The sequence below is a fragment of the Thunnus thynnus genome, chromosome 1 (assembly GCF_963924715.1).
Source record: "Thunnus thynnus chromosome 1, fThuThy2.1, whole genome shotgun sequence".
Taxonomy (NCBI): domain Eukaryota; kingdom Metazoa; phylum Chordata; class Actinopteri; order Scombriformes; family Scombridae; genus Thunnus; species Thunnus thynnus.
In genome coordinates, this window is record NC_089517.1 from 3,531,436 (window position 1) to 3,543,291 (window position 11,856).

General features: G+C 38.1%; 1 protein-coding gene across 1 annotated transcript in view; it reads left to right on the forward strand.

Moving 5' to 3' along the window:
• The window catches only part of LOC137186373 (interferon-induced very large GTPase 1-like), a 61,705-nt gene that overhangs the window by 43,058 nt on the left and 6,791 nt on the right, over positions 1-11,856 (forward strand). The window contains exons 2-10 of the mRNA XM_067595297.1: positions 4,287-4,435; positions 4,536-4,632; positions 4,758-4,855; positions 8,045-8,128; positions 8,239-8,306; positions 8,416-8,502; positions 8,958-9,012; positions 9,208-9,420; positions 9,503-9,551. Coding sequence (XP_067451398.1) covers positions 4,319-4,435; positions 4,536-4,632; positions 4,758-4,855; positions 8,045-8,128; positions 8,239-8,306; positions 8,416-8,502; positions 8,958-9,012; positions 9,208-9,420; positions 9,503-9,551 — 868 coding nt within the window. The 5' untranslated portion in view covers positions 4,287-4,318. The remainder of the gene's footprint in view (positions 1-4,286; positions 4,436-4,535; positions 4,633-4,757; positions 4,856-8,044; positions 8,129-8,238; positions 8,307-8,415; positions 8,503-8,957; positions 9,013-9,207; positions 9,421-9,502; positions 9,552-11,856) is intronic.

Consider the following 11,856-nt stretch of genomic DNA (forward strand, 5'->3'; position numbering starts at 1 on the left):
TTTTCAGAAATTAATATCAAAATATGGCAGTTCTATGCAAAATTACATAATGTAATTAAATTCATGTTGATGTAATGTAATAAACTGCTAATTAACACACTTTTCTGCGGTAAATGTTTGTTTGGTGGCTCATTCAACAAGCTAAGCTGCAGGACAAGACGTGTGTTCATGTTTGTAAGCTAGATAAGAGGAGATTTTAGCAGGAAAGTTAATTTAGGTTGTTGATCAGAGTCTGTTGCTCTTGTGTTGTGTAGCAAGATGCTATCAGGCTCAGTGATAAAAACACAGGGTAGAGAATAAAAAAGAAAGAAAGGCAGACAGACAGAATGGTTTTCTGAGGAATAATAATTTTCCATTAAACTGCATCGGGCCATTGCAGCTGATTTTCTATACAAATTAGTGTAAACTCTGAGGAGCAATGCACAACATTAGAAATGTCTGTTTTATAAGTGTCTAGTAAACAAGACACTTATAAAAACAGAAAGCACAACAAAAGATCACAAAAGACTTAACATTGCAGACAATACAACAATTCCAGAAAACACAAAGGTTTTGTTTGGTGCAACGTTACATGTTCAGTAATGTCATATTTTCTGCAATTGAGTGTCTTCTGTAAGGTTGTGTTGTTTGCAATGTTATAATTTCTGCTATGCTGTTTTCTTCCCAGCAAAGTCATATTTTCAATGTTAAAAACTCAGTGTTCACTTTCTATACATGAAAGAACTTTTAACTTTGCTCAATCAAAAAATCAAGGATGCAAGAACGGCTTATTTCTCAGATTTAATTATTGCTAATAAACACAATCCCCGAGCTCTGTTTAGCACAATCAATTGGCTTGTACAACCCACTCTCGTCACTATCTCTACCACCTCAACTGAAGACTGAATTGCAATTATAATTTTTTTGTCAACAAGATCAATAGAATTAGATCCAACATTGTGCTCCCATCCACCGCTTTTGATCCACCTACTAGTGTTTTAAATGTATCAACTCATTTTGCCCCCATTACCATGCAAAACCCCATAGACAATTTCTCATCTGCGCCTGTCTTCCTGCAATCTTGATATCTTACCCGACAAACTCTTCTCAGAGGTCCTTCCTGTCATTGGCCCTGCTGTACTCACTATTATAAACATGTCCCTCACCTCTGCTTATGTCCCTGATCAGTTTAAGACAGCCAGTGTCCAGTCCCTTCTAAAAAAACCTGGCCTTGATCCAGCTGTTTTAAACAATTTCAGACCAATCTCAAAATTACCTTTAATTTCCAAAATACTGCAAAAACTTGTTGCTTAGCAGCTTCCTCAAGTTGTTGAAGGGAATAATATCTTTGATAAATTTCAATCTGATTTTCGTCAAAACCACAGTACTGAAACTGCTTTGTTACGAGTCATGAATGACATCCTTGTGCAGGCTGATAAGGGGGAACTCTCCATCTCGATCTTTCTTGAGTTGAGCGCTGCTTTTGATACCATTGATCACTCCATCCTCATTAATCGACTAAATACATGTGTTGGTATCTCAGGGAAAGCTCTAGAATGGTTCATGTCAAATCTGTCAAATAGAAGTTTTTCTGTCTTCATGGGTAACTATGTGTCCTCATTCACTCCTCTGCTATATGGGGTGCCCCAGGGGTCAATCCTCGGTCCTATTCCCTTCTCTTTGTATATGCTTCCCTTGGGCCAGATAATGAGTCACTTTGGTTGTGTATCCTACCATTGCTATGCGGACGACACTCAGCTATATTTTTCAGTAAAACCAGAAACTCTCCACGACCGTTTAGCTGAAATAAAGGACTGGATGTCTGTCAACTTTCTTCAACTGAATTCGGACAAAACTGAGCTTCTCATTTTTGGCCCTGAAAATACTGCTAAAGGCATCATTCAGCGTATTGGCCCACTTGCCCCATATGTCAAAACTAACAGCAGTAATAGTGGCATTATATTTGACCGCAAATTGAAATTTGAACACCATGTCAATAAATTGTCTCAATCCTGGGTTTTTTTCAACTCAGGAACATTGCAGAAATGAGACCATTATTGTCGGTTTCTGACTTAGTTTTTTCCCGCCTCAATTACTGCAATTCCCTTTTCACTTGCCTTAGCCAAGCTGCCCTGTCATGTCTTCAGCTTGTACAAAATGCAGCTTTCTATTCTAGGCTGTTAACTTGGACGGACTGCAGATCTCACATCACTCCTGTTTTTAGCCTCACTACATTTGCTGCCTGTATACTTTCTGTGTTCATTTGTGTGTGATGTCTCTATGTGTTCTTGAATATGTCTTTTATGGTTTTCTTGTCCTCTTTTCTTTGTGTGCCAATGTTAAAATAGGTGCTATATAAATAAATTTACTTAGTAGCAATATTAAGCTGAATTTTTGATATGAATACAGTTCAAATATTTAACTTTTCCCCACATTCAAACAAAACTTTGAATTCTAAATAAAAAGGAACAGTAAATCAAAGTTTACACTAGTTTACACCAGACATTTTCAAGCTGTGAGGTATGAGTGGTCGTTAGGAACATTATTCAGAATTACCGTGGATAAACATGTACTTTTCCTGTCACATACATATATGAAACCACACTCATTCACATACTATACTGAAAACCACACACACATACACAAATGTACATTACATACAAGACTGAAACTCTCTCATTAAAACTACTGAAAAGCTTTCACTCATACTACTAAAGTGTGCACATGAACACAGTTGAAATGCTCCCATATAGTATTGTGAAAACAGTTTATATTAACTATTGAAAAGCTTTCATACATACTAGTAAAATGTGCTCATATACACCGTTAAAATGCTCTCACCATAAGCAGCAACTCTGGGCTAGAAAACCAGCTCTAATGCAAACCAATGGGCAACGTCATGGTGTCCATGTCAACTTCTTTTATACAGTCTTAAGTGTGTGACTAATGTTGGACTTGCATGTAATGAATGAAGAAGGAGACCTGCAGAAGTAGGAGACCTAAAACTCTGGAGTATCTGTCTCTGCAGTGAATAATCTGATGTGTTTGATGTTTCTTTGTTTCTTCTTTGAAAACAAAACTACTGTGAAACTATCAGCAAATTATGTTATATTTCTCTTATTTACTCACTTAGTTTTCTTGTCCCTCTCTCTCATTCTCTCTCTAGCTCGCTCGCCCACCATTCTCTCTTGTTTGCTCCCGTGAGTAAACTCAGCTCAAATTACCGTTCATCATGTTTTCAATGTTTTGGCTTATCCCCCATAGTTTCAGGCTACAATAGTCCTGTATCAATAAATCATTTTATTTTGCTATTTCAGGAACCTTAATTGCCTCCATGAGCAGTGTGTCACAGCCAGTGCTGCTGCTGCAGCTGATCTATTTAGTAATTCTGTGATGGCCTTCCTCCCTCCCTCTCACCATGCACTCACACCCAAGATTCATAAGTGACAAAAGCAACCGGCAGTCATTAATTTTCAACAAAAGCTGGCAGAGGCCTTGGCAGCAGTGAGCAGCATGATGCCAGCACCAAGAGTGACGAGTTGAAGTTGAGCAGAGCTTTAACTTTATGCAAATTAGCAGTGACACCGCTGAAGCAGCAACCAATTGCAGATTGGGATTTGATTTTTTTCCTGCAGCAACCGCTGTACTAAACATCCTAGCAAACATCTGTTACTACTGTATTAATAGTAGGCTACTTGTACAATTATTGTTCTAGATGTATTCCATAACTAGCCTATAATGCTTTATTCCATAGGCTACTTGGCCAATAATGTGATTTTTAACATAAAATGGCATTTTTATTTTTTAAATGACAGAAATATAGACTAGTCACATTTTTCTTACTAAATAATACACAACTGAAACATGAAAAATTGTATATTTTATTATCCTTGTCAAATTCATGGCCGGTCTGCTGAACAGCTCTACTACAAACTTTATATTGGTCACAACCAAACTGATGAATCTCTTGGTGTGAGTGCCCAGTTAGACAGAAAGTGTTGTAAAAACTGTCACGCTATGGTGCTGCTGTTGTGACAAATAAAGTTAGTTGTGAAGGAAACAACGTTTTCCTTGCTTTTTCATGTGCTAACATGACTGTGGTTATCTATGCCAGTTTAAAGTGAACCATCTTTGTGACATTGGTGACTCTAGCCAACCCAAAGATAGGTTACAGGATGATACACAGTCCAAATGATTGGAGTTAACAGCAGTGTATTAAATTACATTTTTACAGTCTCCTAAGTTCTTGTTATCAAAGCCTGATCAGCTCGAGCATAGCTTTACAATATGCTCCTTCATCTCTGCAGAACCAGCATGAGGTGGCAGTCATTCCACTAACATGGAGAAGTACAAAAAGGTGAAGAGAATTGGGAAAGGTGGATTTGGAATGGCCATCCTTGTCAAATCCAAAGAGGATGGACACCAATATGTCATCAAGGAGATTGGCATATCTAGAGTAAGAACCCTTTGCATAATGTTCCACAGTATCAGTGTTCATTTGAGCTCCTCTTTACTACGTTACTCTTTCACATTATCTGTCCCTCTCACTTTGACAGATGTCACCTGAAGAGAGGCAGAAAGCTCAAAAAGAAGTTGAAGTCCTCGCCAAGATGAGTCATCCCAACATTGTCCAGTATAAAGAGTCTTTTGAAGGTATAAATGATCCAAGATCTTAACTGTAACCTCAAAGAATCACAGAGGTCATCTACTGCAATAATATCCTGATGCATACACGTGTTTTCATGCATGTTCCTTATGCTGTATAAAAATCTTTTTAGTGAAGGACTGTCTGTGTATTGTGATGGGCTACTGTGAGGGAGGAGACCTCTTAGAGAAGATCAAATCTCAGAAAGGAGAACTTTTCTCAGAAGATCAAGTAAGCTACTGACTCTTCAAGACAATCATGAATGTTGAGGATAAACCTGTTGTAGGAACATCACCTTTGTTAACACAAAATCCTCGTTTGAAAAGTGGCACCACTTCCCATTATTAGTCTAATTAACTGTGTCGGGAAGAAACACAGAAATAACTTTATCAGTCTCACGTCTGATGTAGTGTGTTACAATACAGTGATCTAATTCTCTGCTCAGATTGAAGTCACAGACAACAACATGCTAATAAAGATATATTTATTGAACTAACTGATGAACAGTGAATAAATGAAATGTCAATGCAAACAGATAAAAAAAAATCAACCAGGATAAATGTTCAAAATGGCATGTTAGAAGTTATGAATGAGTGATGGTGAACTGTTTACAATAGCGTAATTAACAGAGAATTAACTAAGGTAGAGGTAATTTAACTGACCAACTTCTCCAAAGAATTAACCAGAGAGTTCAATTTAAACGACAGCAACTCTTAATCATGAGGTAGATGGAGTAACGTTGTTCAGCCTACTTTGCGTAGTGTTGTTCTCAAATGTCTCAGCGGGCTCAGCTGTTGTCCATATCGTCAGGTCAGAAAATCAGCTGTTCTGCTGCGGGTTTCCCAGCGGAGTTTCGTGAGCATTGCAGGAGCCTTTAAGGAACAGTGATGTCAAAGAAGGATAAAGGCTGGTCTTAGTGGTTGTTTCTGATACACATTCTTGAAGAGGTCTTGATCCGTAGAGAGCAGGTCGTTTTAATTGATGTCTCTGACCGTCTGACTTTCTTACTAAATAACTCGAAAATAATCTTGCTGGCCGAATGAAACTATACTTCAAAATAAAAAGCGTGAAAGAATTTCAACATGAAATTTGCTTTATTGAAGTAACAATACTGCACATAGCTTAAAGAAAAAGAGAAAGTTAACTTAGAAGATCACGTGATACAAAAGTAAAGTACGGAGGAAATTAAAATGGCGGAAGTCTTCGGGATGCGACGTGCGTCTCCTTGGAGCTGAAAAGGAAAAAGCAGAATGAGTGTAGCAAGTACACTGTTTTTATTTGGCTGGCGCTAAAATGAGCGTGTGTGGGTGGAGATAGATGTTCTCCTGCTCAAAACAGAAAATCCTTTGTCTAAGAGAAAACACGTGATCTTCTCTGAGTTGATTAAATTTCAACTAAACATCTCACCATGGACATCCACATTTAAATATGAATTGCATATGCACGATACTTTACTCAAATGTTCAGAGACACACCTCTATGATATAACCACTGTCACAACACCTGAGTTAGATCCTTTGATTTGGTTAAAATGATGGTTGTATGGCCAATCTTCTTTGGCCATACAACCATTAACAGGGCCTTACACAGTTAACAATCATCAGTGCAGCTTAATTAAAACATACTATAGTTATTTAACAAACTTATTCTTCTTACTAGCTAACATACATTATAACTATTAGTGTTAATTCTTTGCTTATCAAAGTAACCCTTCATACGTATGATATTCCTACTAAGTTATGTAGAGTATAATGATAATTTAATATATCACAATAAGAAAACATCATATAATATATGGTCTATATTTAGGTCTTACTTCAATATTCAGAAGGTGAAAAGAAAACATAAAATGTAGATAGAGTTGTCCAAACTCATCAAACAAATCGATGAGGTTTCACTATGATAAACAGTCTCTCTGTATTTGTCCAAGGGAAGGTCCTTTAATCTGGTATCCTCTGAAACTGGGGTTGATAAAGCATGTAGCAGCATTGGTGTCATAAATTCCACTTGGGATTGTCCCACACAGTTTATAGAGAGTTTGGGGTGAGGAGATGGTTCTGTGAGGAGTCAAAACTGACACTATAATATGAAGGAAGGGTTCTCAGTTTACCTGAGGGCACTTCCAGACGAAGTTGAATATACATCTATGTCTGTTGAGGTTAGGGGTGTTGGGACGGGTAGGAGTGCATTTGGTTATTAGTATAATAATTCATAATTATCATAGATAATTATAAATTATGAAATCAAGAGATCTGTCAATCCACACAACAATCAATGGCAATAAAACTAAAAAGCTAAAAGCTAAACAACAACACTGATGCTGAAACTAACACACACTAACACTGTCTCTGCCCAGACTTAAGCTTCTTGGTCACTTCATGAAGCGAGCAGGGTGTGTGTGAAGTCCGTCTTTCTGTCCGGTTCTGTCCGGCTCTGTCCTCGGCTCGGATGCAGACAGTGCCTGTCCTCACGGTGTCGGCAAATCTCACAGCAAGCTGGTCCTCGGCGGCGTGGCAGAGGAAAACAGCAGTCGACTCAGTGGAAAAAGAGCAGGGCAGAGAAGTTCCGCGTCATCCTGAAGGATCCCCGTTTCTTTCTTCTGGAGGGAAATTGAGAGCGCTGGTTGCAGCTACGGTCTCTCTGGGATCCAGGGATGGTGTTTGGGTGAACACAGGCGAAGTCTCGTCTCGTCCTGCGAGGGGAAAGACTTTGGTGAGGGGAAAACACGTGCACGGTGTTGCCTCCGTTAGTCAAGCTGACTCACAGGGGGGACAGGAGTTCCCCCAAGTTCAGTTCAACATGGATTGCGTATTTTTCAGGGCATTCTCTGATTTTAAAGGGGTGGTGATGTCATGACTCCGCTGTGCAGGAGCGTCTCTGCCAATGAGAGATATGTATAGTATGTACTAGTATGTTGCATGTTTCCTGTCAAGGTGTGAAATTTGCAAAGCATCACTAGAAATGGAGTTTGCAATAGACTCCCATTGTCTGTGAGCAGCGTTTTTTGTGCTGTTCCTTTGTCTCAGGGAGAACAAAGGAAAAAAGCACCTCATGGTCAGGCCTCAGCGGGTACATGTAGGCTATCTCTGTGTGACCTCATGGTTTGAAGCCCAACAGGGGTTATTGTTGATTGAGCCCAGACCTTCTTTGGGCTCTCTTGGGGGTTGCAAGAAAAACAAAGATCAACTGGTTCTCCTACACTATTAATCTTTAGAGTGAAACTGTGCAACATGTGGATAGAATTCATCATATAACACTCACTATTCCACTTCACTGTACTCTTCTTTAACATGTATTTAGACTCTTTTTAATGTTTTTATAATATTTTTTTGGCTTTTTCTGTCATTAGAATTACAAATGATGTATATAGTGAAAGTTGATACTCTTAAGTGTATCTTTACGTTCCTCTGCCTTTCTTAGATCCTGGACTGGTTTGTGCAGATTTGTCTGGCACTAAAGCACATCCATGATAGAAAAATCCTCCACAGGGACATTAAACCACAGGTATTGCTTCATGCACCACATGATCTTGCCTCAGTGATGATGCATTTTTTATTTGTATTGTATAAACTCATGATAATGACATTACATGTCTTTTCATGATGTCTGCATAGAACATATTTTTGACAAAAGATGAGACTGTACAGCTCGGGGACTTTGGAGTTTCAAGGGTGCTGAACAGGTATTTAAAATGTCATCTGAATGAATCTGTAGATCTCTATAAAGCCAAGATTAAAATGGAAATAGTAAAGCATAATACAGTCTGCTTTCTATTCTATTCTTATTTCCAGCACTGAAGAACTGGCAACAACATGCATAGGAACACCACTTTACCTTTCACCAGAGATCTGGAAAAACAAACCATACAACAACAAAAGGTACTAACTTGATGCTCTACGTTGTGTTCGTCTCATTTGTTGTGTAAATTAACATTTAATAGTAATCTAGTGGACAAGTTCTCTCCCCACTGAACTGACTGTGAGTCATGCAGGATTAGATGGAGGTTTCTGGGAGATGTGAAGGTATCATGTCTCCTCTTTACTGAGTGAACCTGCTTGTTTATATCTACAACAGGAAGCTACTGTAGTATTGATTTCCTCTTAAACTATTTTAAGTATGAATGTAACCTGATCCTGATTTAGTTAACTGAAGTAAATTAAGCAGACACTCAGGGACAAAAATTAAAATAAGTCTAGGACTTTATTGCTGAATAGCTGATACAGTCTGATATGTTTGGAAGCCACTGTTATTAAATAAATGTAAATCTACCCTCAGAACTGATCCTAGTTTGTCTATTTGTTTGTTCTCTCCTCTGACTTTCTCTCCTCTGCAGTGATATTTGGGCCCTCGGCTGTGTCCTGTATGAAATGTGCACTCTTAAGCCTGCAGTAAGTATTCTGTGTGTGAGCTGTTTACGAACTCATGAGGATTTAATGTATCTTAAACAGCATTATAATGCTCACATACTGATTTAGATCTCTTCTCTGTGTGTCTAATGGTTGACAAACAAGAATGGGTCGTCTTTCCTTTCTTCATTTTTTCTGCAGTGGTTATAACTGTGTACTAAATGTGTTTCCTCTCAGTTTAATGCTGACAATAGCATGCACCTAGAGGTGAAGATCGTCCGTGGCCTCTACCCTCGTGTGTCTGATCACTACTCCCAAGAACTGCGCTCTCTCTTGGAACAGCTGTTGAAACCCAACCCCACAGAGAGGCCCTCAGTCAGCAGCATACTGGAAGAACCTTTCCTCTCCTGTAGGATACAGAAGTTCCTCACACCACAGCTGGAGAGCACAGTTAGTTGTCTTTGATACAGCCTCAATTTACATAAAGCAGACTGTGTTCAGTTATAGAGCATTTATTCTCTACTCATTCCAGATCATTGCTCAGGAATTTGGCCATGCCTTTCTTCACAAGCAGCAACCAGGTAAGCAAACTCTTGATCTCTATAAACTGATATCGGCATACGAATGCAGAATCTGAAGGAAAGGGACAAGATTTGATATCTCATTTGATAGCTTTCTGGTTTCCATTTATGTTCCTAGTTTTCCGTAAACAGTCCATGTGGGGAGCATAAGAGGTGATACTCATTGGCCGAAATGCCGTCTGGACCTAAAACACTTACAAAAAGGTTTCAGTGTTTGTATATTGTGCGGAGAAACATTCAGCTCGTGTAATAAAAGAAACAAATTACTTTCAGTTTACTTGCCATTTTCTTGATCAATTATTAAATCTTAATTATGATATTATAATCTTTATCATAATCTAATTATTAATAAATTGGGATGAAATAAACGTTCCATAAATGTTCATGGTGTTACCTATCCAGTTTCACGGCCCGAACCGTAGTTGGGCGGCCACTGGTCTGACACTAGCTCACTTAGCTTAGCCTAACTCGCAGCTGGTAACAAGCTTTACAAAGAGTCTGGACCAACTCTGCGGTGGAGAACGGGGCACTTTATTCCAGCGTTGCAGCAGACTTAATACATAGCCTCTCTGTGATGCATTTGACTCTTGCTTCACTAACAGTGGTAACTTATTTCTCCTCTACCGACGTACACCTATTCTCTGTGGCTGCGGCTAGACACACACATACTTCCGATTGACGGTGTTTACACTACTACGTTACACGCACACACATTACCCACAAAGCCACCTTCTTAATGGAGGCAGGCATGGCTTGCAACACTGGGAAACAAAAAGGAAATGAAGTGATGAGACAAATGAAATTCGCAAAAAATAAACATAAGTCACTGCAACAGGTGGAGAGAGAGAGAAATACGGAGCAGCATCAGTTCAGAGTGAAGCAGGTGGAGGTGCAGCATGTAGTGATTTTACAGTTTCTTGATGATCAATTTCAAATTCAAGTTTAATGAACAAAAAACTATTAATTATATTGTGTTCATTAATAAAAGCCTAATTACTTAATTTTTGTTTGTAATAGTTGCTTTTTAGATATACAAGTCTATGTTTAATTAAATATTTGTGTTGTGTTTGCACTAGCCTTCAGAGGCCAGAATTTTCCCCACATAACTGACAGTCGCATATTACATGACCTTAAATCCAGCAGAATACATAATCAACCTCTGCCAAAATGTCTCCTATTATTTACACAATCTTCCCTGAAATGCATATACAATAAGGAGAGATGCACACACTGCAAACACTCACACAAATGACTTGCAAACAGCAGTTTCAGTCTGGTATGACTGACTGATAAATACAACACATGTTTAGGACCAAATGCGTCACATCTGCACATGAAAAACAGACACAAAAGCCACAGGAAATGTGGCCCTCTGTGTGCATCTGCTTCTCTCTCACACACACACAGTAGAAACAGTTTCATTCTGTGAAACATTTGCTTATAAAATCTGCCCAAAACATGACTTTTATGTAATTCTTTTTTTCATTTTCAAAAACATTTTACATTGAGTAATTGAAAGGACTAAAGCATCATATTTTCTCACCACTAGTGGTATCAAGCAGTGCAGAAAACTTAAGTTTTATTGTTCAGGTTTTGAGATATTTGTCTCTTGAAAGAAATGTTACTTTTGAATTATTTCAAAGTAGTTTTTCAATGCTGTAAGCACCAAAAACTAAATTCCATTCTCCTCCATTGTATTAGCATGGAGGCAAAAATTAGATAAAATATTGATGAGATATTGTTTAACCCTTTAAGGACAAGAGGATTACATTCAGTTTTCCCTGAGTACTTTTAATTTGAATATTTTATCACAATATTAATATCACAATATGGTAATTTTATGTAAAATCCATAAAATAATTGAATAGACATTGATGAAATGCAATAAACTGTGCATGAATACATTACATCAGACAAAACTCTTCAAATACGTAAAATAAAAAAAGAAGACTGCTTATTTAGACTGTAATATTTTGTAATATGACATACACTAACGTAACCAGGTTATAATCTCACAGAAATCAGACTGCTTAAACATCATCTGGGAAACCTGGTTTCCATAATCAGAGCTAGGCAAGAGAAACCTGATTTCCCCTGCTAGATCTCTCCTGGAGAGAACTGAATTCTCTGTCATGTAGTATACACTTAACCATTACAGAGATAATTATATGTAGCCATGTATCCTCTTATTCAAAGTAATTAAATATAAAATCCAACTCAAACTGAAACTGACACTAAGTTATGTCTAGAGGTCTGAATAAGTTGGTTTCTACAGCTGAATAGTTAACTGTGAAATTCAGAAATA